This window comes from Orycteropus afer, unplaced genomic scaffold, assembly GCF_000298275.1.
Source record: "Orycteropus afer afer isolate SDZICR_OR568_19922 unplaced genomic scaffold, OryAfe1.0 scaffold00132, whole genome shotgun sequence".
Taxonomy (NCBI): Eukaryota; Metazoa; Chordata; class Mammalia; order Tubulidentata; family Orycteropodidae; genus Orycteropus; species Orycteropus afer.
Genome location: NW_006921719.1, coordinates 3817704 through 3836316, shown reverse-complemented (window position 1 = coordinate 3836316; position 18613 = coordinate 3817704). Strand labels below are relative to the sequence as shown.

Below are 18613 nucleotides of genomic sequence, written 5' to 3'. Positions count from 1 at the left end.
TTATAGCAGTTGAGCACCCTGTTTTAAGGGAGTGATTTCTCTAGAATAACATCCCTGGCCTCTTACTCCATTTCTTAGTCATGCCCATGTAGGGGGAGTGAGGTACCCAGATGGGGCCATAGTCATTGATCCATGTTTTATGATCAGAGGGGGTTAAGCACTGGGGGATTGGGTCGCCTTCATTTCTTTTCATCTTGAACCAATCAAGGCAGTACTCTGGGTAAATATTCTACATACTTGAATTTTCCCTAGGATGGATCCCTCCAGGATGGGAATCATCATCTCTAAACCATCATATTCTCCAGCAGATGATGTCCTTCTTCCTGACTCCTTTCAATCAGCAACAATTGGGGTTTATGTCTACTGAATCAGATGCTAGGGTATGAGCTTTCCCTTAACAAAATGGAGTCTTTCTGTAAAATCTGTTTCTTTACCCTTGAATTTTTATATAAACATATAAAGTATCATGAAAAAATATCCCAAAGGATATATATCAAAACAACAAGTGGTTATTACAGGTTGAAGGGATTATGAGTGATTTTGATTTTTTAATGCTCATCTGTGTTTTCTAAAATCTCTAAAATGAACTTGCATTTCTGTTGTAATATCCAAAGAAAAGTTTGTTTCCACCCCTCACCAAAAACAAAAATAAACCTAGAAAAAAATGGGATTGAAACATCATCAAAAACTACCCACCACTAGTTACTGTTGAGTAGATTCCAACTCATGGTGACTCTGTATGTGTCAGAAAAGGGTTTTCAATGGCTGATTTTTCACAAGTAGATTGTCAGGCCTTTCTTCTAAGGTGACTTTATGTGGACTCACACTTTCAACCTTTGTGGTTAGCAGCCAAGCACATTAACCATTTGTAGCATCCAAAAACTCCAGGTCAACTACATCATGGCTAAATTGTTGGAAGGTAAAGGTGTGGATTGCAAAAAGACAAGTGTCAGGGAATACCATACGTGTCAATTTGAAAGTGAACCAATGTGATATCCTGGCTTAATTGTCCCCCAACACAGATACCTAGTCTCCACACCTTGGCCTTTGCCAAGAGACAACACTTCCCTTTATTTTTCTTCACCTTTAGTGGGCAAACTCCCTTGAATCACCCTTTTCAGAGTCTGCTTATTTGTGACCAACTGGTTTTGCCTTTCAGACCACAGCAGAGAAGTCTCCTGGAGCCTATTTCCTTCCTGAGTTTGCACTCTCTCCTCAGGGAAGTTTTCTCGAAGATACAACAGGAGAGCAGTTCCTCACTTATCGCTATGATGACCAGGTAAGAACATTGTAAAAGAACCTACCTTTGGCTTGGCCATTGGCCAGTGAGCAGGAAACATTTTCCAGACATACCTTCAAAATTATTATCTTTCCTCCTTGGCACAATTGAGTACTGTAGTCTGTGGATACTCTTGAAGTTTCCTAAGACTTTTGGATTGATCACGCTTGCATATAACTTCCTACTGAATGTTTGGTTCCTGATCTGGTTGGAGCATGTGCTTGAGAGTCACTTTTTCTTGTATCTACCAGAAATACGTGATGATATGATGGGTTCATTCATTTTTCACCATCGTCAAATTTATCATTCAGTTCTGAAATTATCCCAAAGTTCTGTTTTCTGGTTAAGCATTACTTTCTTTGTCTTTGTAGATTTTACTTTACTTCTATTGCCAACACCAGTGTCATTTTGTCCCCCGAAGTCCATTTTTCAGAAAGGAACAAAGTGCATGTGTGTGTGTGTGTGTGTGTTTAAATCACTTCACGAGGGCTAACTAGAGAGTAAGGCTATGTGTGGGGGAGATGTGGAAACTGGACATTTGGTACTGGTTCCTTTCCACTCTCAGTTCATATTGATGCCTTCACAGTATTTGAAGATCACACATGTGCTTGTTTTCTTTTTTTAAAAAATGTGGTAAAATATATACAACACACAATTTGACATTGTAACCATTTTTAAGTGTATAATTCAGTGGCACAGCATTGTGCAACCAGTACCATTATTTATTTCCACAAGGTTTTCATCACCCCAAGCACTAACTTCCCATTGCCTCCCTGCCCCAGCCCCTGGTAACCACTAATTTAGCTTCTGTCTCTGTGCATTTCCCTATTCTAAATATTTTATATTAAGTGGGGTCATAGAATATTTGTCCTTTGTGTCTGGCTTATTTCACTCATCATAAAGGTTTCATAGTTGATCCATGTTATAAAATATATCAGAACTTCATTTATCTTTATGACTGAATAAGGAGCTCTGGTGGTATAGTGGATAAAGCATTTGGTTACTAACCAGAATGTCAGCAGTTCTAACCCACCAGCAAATCTGCAGGAGAAAGACTAGGCAGTCTGCTTCCATAAAGATTTACAGGCTTGGAAACCCTATGGGACAATTTTATCGTGTCCCATAGGGTCACCATAAGTCACAATCGACTCAATGGCAGTGGATTTCATTGGTATATATACATAAGGAGTTCTGGTGGTGCAGATATACATATATACCACAATTTGTTTGTCCATTCATCTGTTAATGGTTACTAAAGTTGTTTCCACCTTTTGGCTATTGTATATAATGCTGCAGTGAACATTGATGTACAAGTATCTGTATGAGTCCCTGCTTTCAATTCATTTGGGTATATACTCAGGAGTGGAATTGCTAGGTCATCTGTTTAACTTTTTGAGAAACTATCAAACTGTTTTCCACAGTGGCTGCACCATTTTACAATTTCACCAGCAATGGATGACTGTTCTAGTTTCTCTCTGTCATTGTCAACACATAATATTTTCTGTGCTTTTGATACTAGTCATCCTAGTGGGTGTGAAGTGGTATATATCTCACTGGCTTTTGAAGTCATTCACAAATTGTTGAAACAGAATACCATGTTTTCTAAATGCAGAGTTTCCTATGTGATAGAGCTTATTATATTCATGGGACAGTGAAACCACCTGTGGTGGGTTTTAAGATGTGGGATCTCTACAGTAGATTCTGGCAGAACTTGGCAACTACAAGAAGGATGAAGAACTGGACAAAATTATTTTCCCAAGGCACATGATGGGATGGAGGAAGCTCAGCTATATTGTCTGCACTTGTACAATCTAAGGCCCACAAGTTGCAGTTTGATTTAGGCAGGGCTTATTTATAGGTAAAGGAGCTCTGGTGGCATAGTGTCTAAGGCATTTGACTGCTAACCAGAAGGTTGGTGGTTCAAATCCACCAGCCACTCCATGGAAGGAAGACTGGGCAACCTACTTACGTAAAGATTTACCACCTTGGAAACCCAACGGGAGTCGCTATGAGTCAGAGTTGACTTGATAGCAGAGAGTTTGGTTTTGGTTTTTGTAGAGAAGGAGCTCTGGTGGTATAGTGGTTAAGGTCAACAGTTCATACCCACCAGCTGCTCTGCAGGAGGAAGATGAGACAATCTACTTCTGTAAAGATTTACAGCCTTAGAAACCCAATGGGGGTCACTATGAGTCATAGTAGACTTAATGACAGTGAGTTTGGTTTTATTTATAGGGTAAAAGATATTATTCAGAAAGAGAAGTTCTGGAAATTCTGTCTGCCAACATGGAGTAGATCTCAATATGGTTACAGGAATGGAGCCCAGCCTTGGACTGAGCTGGAGCTAGGCATAACACCAGAGATTAGAGTGTGAGGAGGATTAACATTTTGAGCAGCATAACCAGGCTAAAGGAAGAGTGGAGAATGGAGCACGAGGGAGGGATAAGAAGTCAGCTGCCCAGTACTCAGTCTCCCAGGTCAGAGGCAGGCAACCTTAATTTTGATCCTTGAGACTACTGACATGCCCTTAGTAGGTTTAGCTCTGGAGCTGGGGCTGAGATAAGGAGTAGGAGCTGTGAACCAGCAGATCCAGTGGTAGGGAGGAGGCTATAGATGTCATCAGGGATAAGGATTGTGTGGTGGTTATGTTAGTGTGTCAACTTGGCTGGGCCTGGATGAGTGGCTGGGCAGCTGGTGGTAGTTATTCCCCATGATGAGAATGGCAATCAATTCCATGGTGGGACCTATCACCATACACATATTTGCGTATGTGGTCTGCTTTTCATATATAAGAAGCAGCTTTGGCAATGGTCTCTAGCTTATGGCACTTTGAACCCTGCATGTAGCCGTGTTGTTGTTTAGAAGCCTGCCATACTCTGCCAATCCTGGGACTTACAATGGACTTGAATTAATGGCCTGCCATGTGATTTGGTAATATCAGGACCATGCCTTTTTATTTGTCAACTTTGGGCTTGGGCTCAGCAGCCAGTAGCTGTCTGAGTAAGGAAAAGCCTCTAGCTCCAGTGGTCCAGGAGCTGGAGGCAGAGCTGAAGCCCAAGGCTGAAGGGCTTTCACCCAGCCCCTAGAGCCTGGCACTTTGAACTTGGACTTAAAGCCTCCAAATTTTAAGAACAAACTCCTGTTTGTTAAGGTCATCCCATTTGTGGTATATTCCTGTCAGAGTGGCACTAGGTAACCAGAACAGATGGGATCAGGTGGATTTTTTATTGAAAATCTCAACATCCAATTAGTTTTTCAAGTTGCTTGAAAAGTGAGTGCATAAATAGTTATTGTGGGAAGCAGGGGAGGAAGTAGGGGGTAATTTTGCCATCACATTATGGAGCTCAGTTAATGCTTTAGAAAGGTGTTTGGGCCTGGTGACTAATGGAATCCCTAGGTGGTACAAATAGTTTCTGCATTTGGCTGCTAACCACAAACATTGATGGTTCAAGGTTACCCAGAGGCACCTTGGAAGGAAGTCCTGGTGATCTGTTTCCAAAAAATCAGGCACTGAAAATGCTCAAGTACAGTTGTACTCTGACACACATGGGTTGCCATGAGTTGAAACTGACTATGGCAACTAGGGTTTTTTTTTTTTTTTTTTTTTTTACTAATAGGGCCTAAAACATCATTATGTTGCATTAGGACTTTCTTCCTGATGGGTTTTTAGAAGATATGTAATTTATGGCTCATTTTAATCCAGGAATCATGATCCAACAAGTTTCATATAAGAGCTTCTGGAAACTAATAGAGAAGGCAGTAAAGAATAAAAGAGGGTGTCTGGAAAATAATAAGCTCTGTATTTTGTAATTAACAAGTGACTATTGCCTTCTCCATGCCCTATAGATGCATTGTATTTAATATAATAACAATATAAAAGCCAGACAAAGAGGGAAACAAGCCCCTTTAGTCACTTCAAATGGTCTAAAGCATATCTTAATAGTGTGTGATATGTTGTGGAAATTTTGTCCTAGGACATAGTGTTCTGAAAGCCCCAGTGAAAAGCATATGAAAACGTGCTCTGTTGCCCCCACTGTGCACTTCTTGTAAGGGAAAGGAATAAGGTCAAACTATAACATGCCAATAATAGCTCCTACCCTGCTCTACTAAGGGCAAAGAAAATAAGCCCTTGTACCAAACTAGGTGTACTTCCTCAATGAACATCTGGAATTTAATCAACTTGTAACCCATCATCTCAAGCCCTGATTCTCTTTCCTCTTGATGCTGAAAGTTCAGACTGCATTGTAACGTCAAGAAGCTTCTCAGGCACTGAGGACAAGATGGAATCATTCAAATATTAGCCAACATGAAAAATCCCCTTGTCCTGTAGCACAGGATAAAATGCTAATGTTGATTTAGAACAAAGGCTCTGGAATCAGACTATTTTAGGTTCAAATACCAACTCTGCCACATTATTTGCTGTGTGTCTTTGGACAAATGACTTCACTTCTCTATGCCTCAGTTTCCTTATTTGTGAAATGGAGATACGGATTGTCACTACTGCATGGGGGTGTTTTAAAAATCAAAGGAGATGATTCATGTATGTTTCCCTAAACAGGGTCTGGTGCATATAAGCACTCAATTTAGCTATTGCTGGGAGCTCTAGTGGCATAGTGCCTATGGCATTTAGCTGCTACTCAGAAAACTGGTGGTTCAAACCCACCAGCCACTCCTCAGAAGGAAGGTTGGGCAATCTACTTCTGTAGTGATACTGCCTTGGAAACCCAAGGAGAGATCACTATGAGTCGGATCCAACTCGACGGCAGTGAGTTTTTTTTTTTTTTTTAATACTAATAATTGGAGCCCCTGGATGGTATAAAGGTTAACATGCCCTGCTGCTAAGCAAAAGGTTGGAGGTTTGAGTCCACCTAGAGCTACCTCAGAAGAAAGATCTGGTGATACATTTTCGGGAAATCAGCCATTGAAAACCCTATGGAGCACACTTCTATTCTGGTGCACATGGGATCAAATGAGTTGGAATTGACTTGAAGGCAACTAATTGGTTGGTTATTACTAATAATATTTCTTCCAAAGACTCAATTCAGAGAATCTCAGATATGCTTATGCTAAAGGAAGCAGTATACCCTTTTTTTACATCAGGGGACCCCACAGAATATTTTAAATTAATTTTTATTGAGGTATAACATACAGTGAAGTGCATATATATATGAAGTGTAGAGCTTGATATATTTTTAAAATGTATTTACACCTGTGTAACCACCAACCAGGAGCTCTGGTAGCATAGTGCCTAACCCACCAGCCACTCCTCGGAAGGAAGGTTGGGCAATCCTACTTCTGTAGTGATACTACCTCAGAAACCCAAGGAGGGGTCGCTTTGAGTCGGGGCCAACTCGGCGGCACCTAACAACAACAACCACCACCAATAACCAGATCAAGAAATAGAACAATTCCAGCCCCCTGGAGGTTCCTGTGCTCCCTTCCCATAAGTATCCCACCCCCCGCAGGAATAACCACTATTTTGAGTTCTGTCACTATAGATGAGCTTTGCTTCTTAATTTTTATTTTTTAATTGTGTATGAATGGAATAAGACAGTATGTACTCATTTATGTCTGTTTTCTTTCACACATCATTATATCTGGAAGATTCAACCAAGTTGTTGGATCCATCATCATTTAAGATTTAATGTCTAGCAGTCAGTTGTACTTTTTGGAATACATGTTCTCATGTTAGAACAGATTATAGCACATTGGGTGGTATGCAGCATTGCTCATGCTCAGAAACTTCCAGGTTGTCCCTAAAAGTTTTTTGGGCAGTCTATCCAAAGGTTCCTTACCTGAGGAAGTGGTGGGGACAGTTTTTGTAACACCTCCACAGATATGGGCATTGCATAGCTAGCAATGAGTGCAGGGCTGTGTGAGTTGCCACACAGGTAGAGTCTGTGCTGCCAGGTTCTTTGAATACCTTAGTGTGGAGTCCACAGATACATGCCACAGGGGCTATGATGCTGGCCCAACAACTTGAAGCCAGAGTGACAAAATGCTTTTCCAAATTAGGCTACAGCCTGATGTAGTTGTTGCCTAAGAAATACATTCAATAGGATTTTTCTACCTATAAAATGATAAACAGAGAAACTATTGAAGTTGTCAAGGATTTCACTTTACTTAGATCCATAATTAACACCTATGGAAACAGCAGTCAAGAAATCAAATGAGGTATTGCATCAGACTAATCTACTGCAAAAGATCTCTTTAAAGTGTTAAAAAGCAAAGATGTCACCTTAAGGACCAAGATGTGCCTGACCCAAGTGATCATATTTTCAGTTGCCTCATATGCCTACAAAAGCTGGATGATGAATAAGGAAGACTGAGGAAAAATTGATGACTTTGAGTTACGGTGTTGGTGAAGAATATTGTATACATTGTGGAAAGCCAGAAGAATGAACAAATCTGTCTTGGAAGAAGTACAGTTAGAATGCTCTTTAGAAACAAGGATGGCAAGGGTTTGCCTTGGACATGTTATCAAGAGGGATCAATTCCTGGAGAAGGACATCATGCTTGGTGAATAGAGGGGCAGTGAAAAAGAGGAAGATCCTCAACAAGGTGAATTGCCACAATGACTGCAATAATGTGCTTAAACAGCAATGATTGTGAAGATAGAATAGGACCAGGCAGTGTTTTATTCTACTGTACATAGGGTCACTATGAGTTGTAAGTGACTCAGTGGCATCTGTCTTAGGCTGAATTCTCTAAAGAGGCAAAGCCAGGGAAGCATATATATATATTCACATGTATTCAGAAGAGGGTGTGGAATGGAATGAGGGATATCATTGCTGATGTAAGATGGATCTTAGCTGAAAGCAAAGAATACCTGAAAGATGTTTACCTGTGTTTTATTGACTATGCAAAGGCATTTGACTGTGTAGATCATAACAAATTATGGATAACATTGTGAAGGATGAGAATTCCAGAACACTTAACTGTGCTCATGAGGAAACTGTGCATAGACTACGAGGCAATCATTTGAAAAGAACAAAAGGATACTGAATGGTTTCATATCAGGAAGGATGTGCATCAGGGTTGTATCCTTTCACCATATTTGTTCAATCTGTATGCTTAGCACATAATCTGAGAAGGTGGGATACATGAAGAACAATGTAGTATCAGGGTTGGAGGAAGACTCATAACAGCCTACAATATGTAGGTGACACAACCTAACTTGCTGAAAGTGAAGATGACTTGGAGCACTTACTGATGAAGATCAAAGAGTATATATAGTCTTCATTGTGGATTATACTTCAACATAAAGAAAACAAAAATCCTCACAATTGCACCAATAAGCAACACTACAATAAATGGATAAAAGATTGAAGTCAGGGATTTCAGTTTACTTGGATCCATGATCAACATCCATGGAAGCAGCAGTCAAGAAATTAGATGTCATGTTACACTGGAAAAATCTGCTGCAAAGGACCTCTTTAAAGTGTTAGGAGCAGAGGTGTCATTTTGAAGACTAAGGTGCGCCTAACCCAAACCATGGTATTTTCCATTGCCTCATATGAATAGGGAATCTGGATAATGAAAAATGAAGATGAAAGAAAAGTTGATGCCTTTGAATTATGGTGCTGACAAAGAACACTGAAAATACCATGGATTCCAGAAGAAAAAACAAATCTGTCCTGGAAGAAGTGCAGCCAGCATGTTCCTTAGAAGTAAGAATGGCCAGAGTTCATCTCACGTACTTTTGTCACGTTGTCAGAAGGGACCAGTCCCTGGAGAAGGATATCATACTCAGTAAAATAAAGGGTCCGTGATAAAGGAGAAGACCTTCAATGGTATGGATTGACACAGTGGCTACAATGATGGGCTCAAGCATAGTAAGGATTATGAGGATGGCACAGGACCAGGAAGTGTTTTGTTCTGTTACACATAGGTTCTTCATGAGTTGGAGCCAACTCAAGGGCACATAACAACAACCACAAAAATAAATATGTATATATATGGAGACCAACAGCCACTCCTCAGAAGGAAGGTTGGGCAACCTACTTCCTACTTCCGTAGTGATACTGCCTTGGAAACCCAAGGAGGGGTTGCTATGAGTTGGGTCTGACTCAACAGCACATAACAACAACCAATGGAGAGAGAGAAAAAAAATTATGTGAAGGAAATGGCAGTTGTAGAGGCTGACAAGTCCCAAGGTCATGGGTCAGATGTCAAGCTGGAGGCTTCTCCTGACTTATGTAGCTACAGAGGCTGATGAAGCCAAGATCGGCAGTCAGTATAGCAGACTGCTGTCTTTGGAGGCTGACAAGTCCAAGATTGGCAGGTACTATGCTGGGCTATGGGAGCTCTGGTGGTGTAGTGCCTAAGGCATTTGACTGCTGTCCAAAAGGCTGGTGGTTCAAACCCACCAGCCACTCCTTGAAAGGAAGATTGGGAAATCTACTTCTGTAGTGATACCACCTCGAAAACCCAAAGAGGGGTCACTATGAGTCGGATCCGACTCGATGGCAGTATGATGCCAGGTATTGCCTCACAGGCTACAAAGACAACAATCCCAAAATCAGCAGGCAATATGGCAGGCCCCTGATTCAAGTTCAAGAAAGAGAGGTCAGTTGATGATGAGCCGGATATAGGATCATGATTGAGTAAAAAGCTAGAGAGATTTTCCTGGATGTCCATTTGTATTAGAAGCAGGCCACACTCTTGACTTCCATCACCTGATTGGTTGCTCATAACAGATCCCATCATGGAGATGATTACATTATATCAGATCTCATCACGAGGATAACTATATCATGACTGCTAACCTACTGAGAATCATGGCCCAGCCAAGTTGACACACAACCTTGATTATCAAAGCACCTAACAACAACAGTATATAAAACTATAAATACTCATTTGATAAAATGGAAAGCAAGTAGATGATGCATAGATATTTGCTCTTTTGAACAACCATTGTGGGATTTTCTGACATATTTTATCCTGAGTTTATTTTCATGAAGAGCTTCAGATCAGTTTTAGAATGTCTTGTGGATTAAGTGTCTGGAAAATGAATAACACTGAGGCTAGTAAAGCACAGCTGTGATGTAGGCTGCGTTTAATGAGACATAAAAGGCACACTATGGATTATATGGGGGCTGAAGCAGCTTCTAGTGAAGAAAGCAGTTCTGAAGTCCACCGGGTAATCGTGTGGTTTAGTGCAAATTAGACTCATCAGGTGACCTTACTCTTGGTTCTGCCACTAATTAGTTTGCGATTTAACAAAGTTATTTAACTTCTTTGGGTGTCAGATTCTTCACTTATTTTTCAAAAACAAAGTGACTGAATTTCATAAGCTGAGCTGCTTCCACTCTGAAATATTCTGTGTTTTGGAACTACAAATCAAATATTCCACATTGCCGAATGTTAATTGGATCATTCTGATTATCGAAGCAGTCTTGCCAGAGACAGAGTAAAGCTATTACTTAGAGAATCACACAGTTTTACAGCTGGTGCAGACTTTGGCACAAATGTCTCATTTTACAAGACAAGAAAACAGAGCCTCTAAAAGTGCAAATGACTTACTCAAGGGCACCCAGATGGTTATTTGAAAAAACTAAGACCATTGCACTCCAAACCCCAGACTCCCCCATCTTAGGATAAATCCAGCTGCTTTTCTCAGAAGAATTACCTAGAAAATTATCCCTTTTTCGAATAACCCTCTTTGTACTGTTATAGTTAATAGTGCTTTGGGGACCAAGGAGACCAGGGAAATTGATATAATATCAATGGGTTGCTTTATCGGCTCACTCTCAGCTCCTCCAGCAATTTAGAATTAGCTGTTAAGATAGAATCCATAAGGACATCATTCCACCCCAGTTTTTAAAATATGAATCACAGTTTTTTTTTTTTTCAAAGTTTGCACTAAAAATAGTAACTGAAACAAAAATGGCACTGACTTCCCAATGGGTGAGCATACCATTAGAATGATAGCATTTCAGCATTCGATTGCAGCAGCCATACGAGTTAGTTAAAATTTATTAGTTTGGGACAATGACTGGCTAAGAAGTTTGTGGTTTGAAAAATTATCAGCCAGCCAGCCTTTGGGGTGGATTCTTTTGTCATTCTTCATAGTGGTTTTTGGATTTTATCCCACAGAGGACATGCTCATAGGCAGAGACGTGAGTGTTGGTTGGTTCTAGGAAGCCGAGTCTCGAATTCTGTAATTTGTTCCCTCTCCCATTGCTGACAAAGGCAGTACTCAGATTGCTACTCAATCACGCTCTGCCTAGGTCTTCATTCTAGGAGAAGAGGATGATGAGGTCTTTCCATCCTTACCTTACATCAACTTATTAAGCTTTAAACTTGGGACCTTTTAAGTGCATTATTGGGACTGATTTAAAAATCTGTGACAGCACGCCCTTGAGAGAACAATCATGGGAGAAGGAAGGGCACCTTATGCACAGGGAGACAGCTTAGGGGGCAGGAGAGTATGGAGGGATGGACACTGGGAAGTGGTACCTTGGGGAGGATATTGGAGGGGAGCTGTTGCATTGTGGTAAACTGTGGTCAATGACATGAGACAAAGTATATGTGAACTGCTGTATCGAGAGTGAATTTGCTTTGTAAATCTTCACCCAAATCTAAATTAAAAAAAAAAAAAAAAAATCTGTGACAGGCTTAGTGTTTCTCAATTAGAAATCATTTATTTATTTTTTCAGTTATGCAAACTCTTTGTTTTGTACAATGCTTGTGCATTCATTCATTCATTGACATTTATTATGCTCAGGGAAATGTGGGAGGTGGGTCTTCCCAGACAGTGGATTTGTTGTAATATGCTTCCTCCTACTTGGAACCCACAGTGGGATAAAGAAAGTTAAGCTATTGGCTTTAAGCTCTGATGACAGTGTAAATAACCACTTTGAAATGTAGGCAGTAAGTAGCTTAGAAATTAGTACCTCATGTAAATTTATTTCTCTGTGGTTCATGAATTGTCTTTATGTGTGTAAATGTAGGTGTAATTGGGACTTGGATACCTTTAGGCTATAAGGCACTGAAAGGCAAAAAAAAAAAAAAAAAAAGTTAATAACTCGAAATGTAATCATATGTAGACGAGGCTCTGTGTTCAGTAAATGTTGGGTTCTGATATTCCTAAAATTAACCTAGGGTAAATCCCATGTAAGCTTGCAAACATTTAGAAGAGAACCACCTATATGGTCTCTATGAGTTGGAGTTGACTTGACAGCAATGGGTAATGACATCATAGATGGAATCACAGTTGACTTAAGAGTCTTTTCTTACTTCCTTGGATTTCATTGACCACCTATTTATATGATTTTTTTTTGTTTGTTTCAACAGTACCTCTCCAATTTTTATTTTCTGTACAATTTCCATTGCCAGAGAGGCAGAGGGCTGGATGTGTGGCCCTGACAGGCATCTGGAATTGTAGCATGTTAGAGTTGGAAGGAAGTTTAGGGATTCTGGTTTTACAGGTGAGGAATATGAGCTCCAGAGAGGAATAGTGTCTTATCCAACATCACACAGCCAAGTAGTAGCACAGCCAAGTTTCTGTTCTTTGCTCTTAAGTTCAGTTAAGACATTTTTACATTTAATCTGTGGGTAGTAAAAGAATGAGAGAAATGTTTGAATGAATTTTTAATGCTAGTAGTAACAAAAATATACTAATAATGAAGTCTCTGTGTAGTTTTCTTTCTAAAATTCTTTTAAATGTCTTTTTTGTTGTTGTTCTTATATTATTATGACAAGCCTAATTTTCCCTATCTTCGTTTAACTATTGATTTATGCATTCTTCTTAAGGGGAAGAAATCTGTTTGCTGCAAGTACATCTTCCTCAAAGTAACTTCTTCTGAACTTTTCATGAATATCTTGGCCAGAAGCTTCATTGTGGTTAAATTGTTGGCAGGCCTTAGAAATATCACTTGACGTTTCCAAGTTATTTATGTAATAGTTTTCAACTTGGAAAGGGTATACCAACTTCTGAAGCTTCTGGTGAAAGAAGATGAATACAACTTTTGGGCCTACAGAGTATTGTCATCTTCTTTGCTGATCAAAAATGAGCTGCTTATATTTTCAACATAGGCACGTTTCCGTGTTGTTTCTGGCTGATGTGTTTAATGTTTTTCAGCAGCAAGCCCTTCAAGTCTGAATCGTTCATTCCTTTGTTAGTGAGTAATCTTGGTCAAATGCAGTTATGCTTAAATATTCCAAAGATTTAGCGATCTAACAAGAAAGCAAACTCATGGTCTGTTAGAAGAAGACGAGAACACATTAATTGGAATAACTTGTACTCTATTAGCAAATGCATGTGCAAGAGTACATGCTGTTCTGATTGACTTTGGCACACATGAACTCTGAATTTCATTATCATTGGGTTTTTCACAAATCAGTTACTTCTCAAGCATAACAGAGATTCAATATCAACTTTTGAACTATGCAGACATTTTTCTCTTCTAATGCTGTCTTAATTTTTTTTTTTTTCTTTGGTGGGGAGAATGGTCTGATTTTTTATCATCTTTACCAGATGAATTAAATGTCAGATATAAAGTGGTGAAGTTCAAAACAGTCCCAAACACAGCTTCCCCTAGGCCATCACTGCAGTGGAGCATGCTGAGAGTAGGTTCTTTCCTGACAAGGCCCCTGCTGCTTGTCCTCAGATGGTTCCTTCTTTCAAGATCAGGTCCATCCTTACTCAGAGATGCTCAAAGACTTGAGGCACTTTGAGTCTTGGTCACTTCCAGCTACTCAACTCTGTCTTCTTTAGTCCTTGGATGAAAGAAGGCTAGTGGGCTCTCTTCTCCACCATTCCCTCTCTTCAACCATCTTTTCATGCCTTGTTTTTCTGTACTTCCTTGCTCCTGCTTTACTCATTATTGACTTTCCCCCTCCAAATACATTTTATTGCCCTCTCATGGGCAATAAATCTCATGTCCTGACTTCACACCTCTTGCCTCAACTGAAATCTGGCCTTGATCAGAATTGATTACTACCTTCCCTGTAGGCCTCTCCAGTGGTGACTGCTCATGCCTCACACCCCAGGCACCATGTGGCTAAGGCAGGAATTTGGTATTTTCTGAGTTCCTACTGCTGCTTCCTGGCCAGTTCTCTTTTACCTTCTCAATGCTTCTCCTCCTTAAAGGATCACATTATCCATCTAAACCACCAAGCCTTATGACCTGACCATCATTTTATCTCTTTTCCAAGTCCTGCCATAATCCAGGGAGAGATCAGGTATCATAGGATGACCCATGTTTCTACCTATTCCCAACATTTCTGGATCACCTTGGTTCCAGGGACCTTTACCCACTTTCTACTTTAGCCACCAATTCCACGGATTCCAACCTGGACCTTATCATTCTTCAAACTACTGTGCCTTAGAAATATTAAATTTCTGTATTCCTCTTCCATCTTCAACCTCTTTTCACATTTTTTTATACTCACTCTTACTTCATGCCTGCTTGTTGACCTCAAAGAGATATCCAGTTCTCTTATCCCCCAGTTTCTCCCAGGAAGTCAGCCATCTTCCAGCATCTCTTGGTCTCCTACCTGTCTGGACTTTCTCATCAAGTGTTGTCACTTTCCTTATATGCATTGTCTTCCCGGGCCACCAGCCCAGTGGAACTGTACATCTGGATCTGTATAACTTTGTGGCTTCCTAGTCTCAGCTGGCCTTCTGAGCTCTACTGAAGAAAGTAACACAGCTATGAAAAGTAGTCCAATGTAGTGGGGAGATGTGCATTGTCACCTTTGATTGTCTCAAGTTTATCTTTACAATCCCCTTACCTATTCTATTCAATAACATTTCTGCTACTGAATGTGTATTTCTCTTAAGTGAATGCCAGGCTTGTACTCTATGTGGTCTGTCCTCTTCAGTTGAGGTGAAAGGGGTGGGTTTTATTGGTATCTGCTATCTTTGGAAGACACAGGGCTGGGAAAGGAAACTGGATTTAGTGAGGTTGAAATAGGGAGGGGTTTCATGGTAGGTGGAGAACTGCAGGGAAGCATCTTGTTTCTTTCTGTTATCAAAGCATAAAACAAAGATCAGCAGAGCTACAAAGGTGAGTTTATATGATTGCCATCCAGGAGAAAGCCATGCCACTCAAAAAAAGATTTTGCTGAGTGCCTAAGGCATTTGACTGCTAACCAGAAGGCTGATGGTTCAAACCCACCAGCTACTCCTCAGAAGGAAGATTGGGCCATCTACTTCCATAGTGATACTGCCTCAGAAACCCAAGGAGGGGTCTCTATGAGTTGAATCCAACTCAATGGCAATGAGTTTTTTTTTTTTTTTCCTCACTTTCTTAGAGTTGCTATTAGAAGAGCTAGGTATAGAAGCAAAAATGTAATTTATTCCCTATCAGGAGGGATTTTATGCATTATGTTCTGATTGACTTCCTTAGATTTTGGAAATTTTTCCTTTGGTTGGCCCATTCTGGCCTATATCACAAAAGGGCAAGCATGGCTATTGAAGAGGTTCCTGGTGGGCTAAGACTCTGTGGGACTTAAAAGATGTATCAACTAATCATAATGTGTGGGCTTTACTTGGATCTTGATTTTTAAAACTAAACTAAACTAAAAAACAAACCAAAACACCCCAACTACTACAATACCATTTTATGACAGCAGAAAATTAAAAGTTAATATTTTATTGTCAATTGTTAATTTTAAGGTGTGATAACATATTGCAATACTTTTAAAAAGAGTATTTTTTTAGATGCACATGAAAATATTTAGTGATGAAATGATATGATGTTTTGCATTTGCTTCAAAACAATGGCGGAAGGGTGAGTAGTCAGTTGCTATTTTGACGGGGCAAGATTGGCTTTTGGTTGCTGATTGCTGGGGCTGAGTGATGAGTACTTGGTGGCTCATTATACTATACTGTCTACCATTATGGGTATTTTTAATCTTCCTCATTAAATAGTAAAATAATAACACTTAAAACAAAAAACAACAATAATCCAATAGTCCTGTAAGGTAGGTAATGTTATCTTCATATTACCAATGACAAGTTTCAGCTTGAAAGACTTAATGATCTCAATAAGGACACATAATAAAAATAGTGAAGCCAGTTTCAAATTTAGGTCTTTCCTAAGGGAGACCATATTCACTTTTTACTATCTTACATTGCATACCTAATTACTAATTAGATAACTAATGCAATGTTTTATAATATCAAACTTATAGGAAAAAATAATTTTCAAAAAAGTAATAATTAGGAAAACTTTTCACAATTAAATTTTACATCTATAAATATTTCTTGAATGTTTAGCCTCTGACTTCTGTTCCACACTAAAATATGATGTAAAATAGTATTCAACTTAATCCAAAATGATATGTGCAGTGCTTTGAAGTTTAATTTATTTGTATTCCATGGGGCTTTCTAAATCATCCCATGATGTTTCATGCATTCTGACACCATAACATGTTTGAGAAATATTTATTTAGAGGTTGGTGTCAAAAATATTTTGAATTTTCAGCATTTACAAAGGTTAAATTATGTCAGTGAGTATTACAATCATAATAGCTATTTAAGCACTAAAATATGTTAACGACAGAAAGTATGCCCTGATTTTTGCAGTGAAACTGTGTTACTATTAACATATTTTACAAGTGTAGTCTATTTTGTGTTCTAACTTGAAGCAGCTTTTCTTCCTGTCACATTACATGGTTGTTGTTGTTGTTGTTGTTGTTGTTTGCCGTTGAGTCCCCGACTCATAGCGACCCCTCCTTGGGTTTCCAAGGCAGTATCACGACGGAAGTAGGATTGCCCAACCTTCCTTCCGAGGAGTGGCTGGTGGGTTTGAACCGCCAGCATGGTAAGGCCCTTATAATCTAAATGTCCCCAATTCAACCCATTTTAAGACATGGATTTATAATGCCATGAACTTGTGCAAACCTCTAATGAAATGTTTTAAAGCTTTTTTTTTTTTTCAGTTTTAAGTCTTAAAATATGCCAATCACAGTTTTAAAGGTAAAAAAAAAAAAGACATTAATAAACTTTCCAAAATTTAGGTAGACTATTACAATAAGAAAGCTAAAACAGAAACACATGACACGTATTGTTTTTTTCCTAGGTTCAGATGATGAGTGTAAGAAATCTTTTTTTTTTCCCTCAATTTACTTCAGTAGAGATACTACCTTGGAAACCCAAGGAGGGGTTGCTATGAGTCGGATTCGGCTTGATAGCAGTGAGTTTGGATTTTTAGGAATTTCATATTTTTAAATATTATGCATTATTTAGAAGCAGCATATGCACATTTTAAGTTAACAAAGTTGACCCTACTTGCGATTGAAACATTTTGGCAAAACTATAGAAAGTTCCCTTGAAGCTCGATTTTGTATGCCATGTGTAATTTGTCATGGTTAGTCTCTACATCTCTTATTAGGCCTTGAATCTTGCCATGTTGTTGTTACATGCTGTCGAGTTGGCTCTAACTCATACCAACCCTATATACAAGAGAAAAAAACAGTGTCTGGTCCTGTGCCAATCTCACAATGCTTGCTATACCTGAGCCCATTGTGGCAGCCACTGTGTTAAGCCATCTTGTTGAGGGCCTTTCCTTTTTTCACTGACCTTCAGCTTCACCAAGCATGATTTTCCAGGGAATGGCCCCTTCTGACAACATGACCAAAGTAGGTGAGACAAAGTCTGGCCTTTCTTGACTCCAAGGAGCATTACAGCTACACTTCTTCCAGCACAGATCTGTTAGTTTTTCTGGCTGTCCATGGTATTTTCAGTATTCTTTGCCAACTCTACAACTCAAAAGCATCAACTCTTCTTTGATCTTCCTTATTCATTGTCCAGCTTTCACAAGTATATGAGGTGATTGGAACAACTAGGGCTTGGGATGGGTGCACCTCAGTCTTCAAAGAGATATCTTTGCTGTTCAGCACTTTGAAGAGGTCTTTTGCAGCAGATTTACCCAGTGCAATAAGTTGACCAGGAAATCTAGTTTTAAACAACCAGAGCTCATGCGATCAGTAATATCACTAAGCACCTGGCATGCCTTGTCATTCATGAGCATTTACTACCCACCTGAGTATTGCATCTAATCATCCTGTTCCATGTGCACAGAGGAAAACTCTATGGTTATACAGATATTCCTTAAAAGGTTGGTGTCAATACAGTGTCTTTCCCTGAAGGTCTCTGAGAGATCCCAGTTCAACTCCTACTTGTCTATGATCCAATTCTAGATACAGCAACCTCTTTAAAAACAATGGAGAAATCATAGATACTATGAAATGTTTTGCAATTCACAAGAATGGGAACCTCCAGGTCTGGTTGGGATGGTAAGATGGCAGAATAGGCAGAAAGACTGCACAGACCCTCTTCAACAAAGAAAAGGGGAACCAATTAACACAGATACAGAAGATAAT

At 39.5% G+C, this 18613-nt stretch overlaps 1 protein-coding gene across 1 annotated transcript in view; it reads left to right on the top strand.

The window, feature by feature from the left end:
* The first annotated feature begins 311 nt into the window (after window positions 1–311).
* The window catches only part of ADAMTSL3 (ADAMTS like 3), a 598021-nt gene continuing 579719 nt past the window's right edge, over window positions 312–18613 (top strand). The window contains exons 1-2 of the mRNA XM_007945172.1: window positions 312–380; window positions 1160–1279. Of these exons, the coding sequence (XP_007943363.1) occupies window positions 312–380; window positions 1160–1279 (189 nt within the window). The remainder of the gene's footprint in view (window positions 381–1159; window positions 1280–18613) is intronic.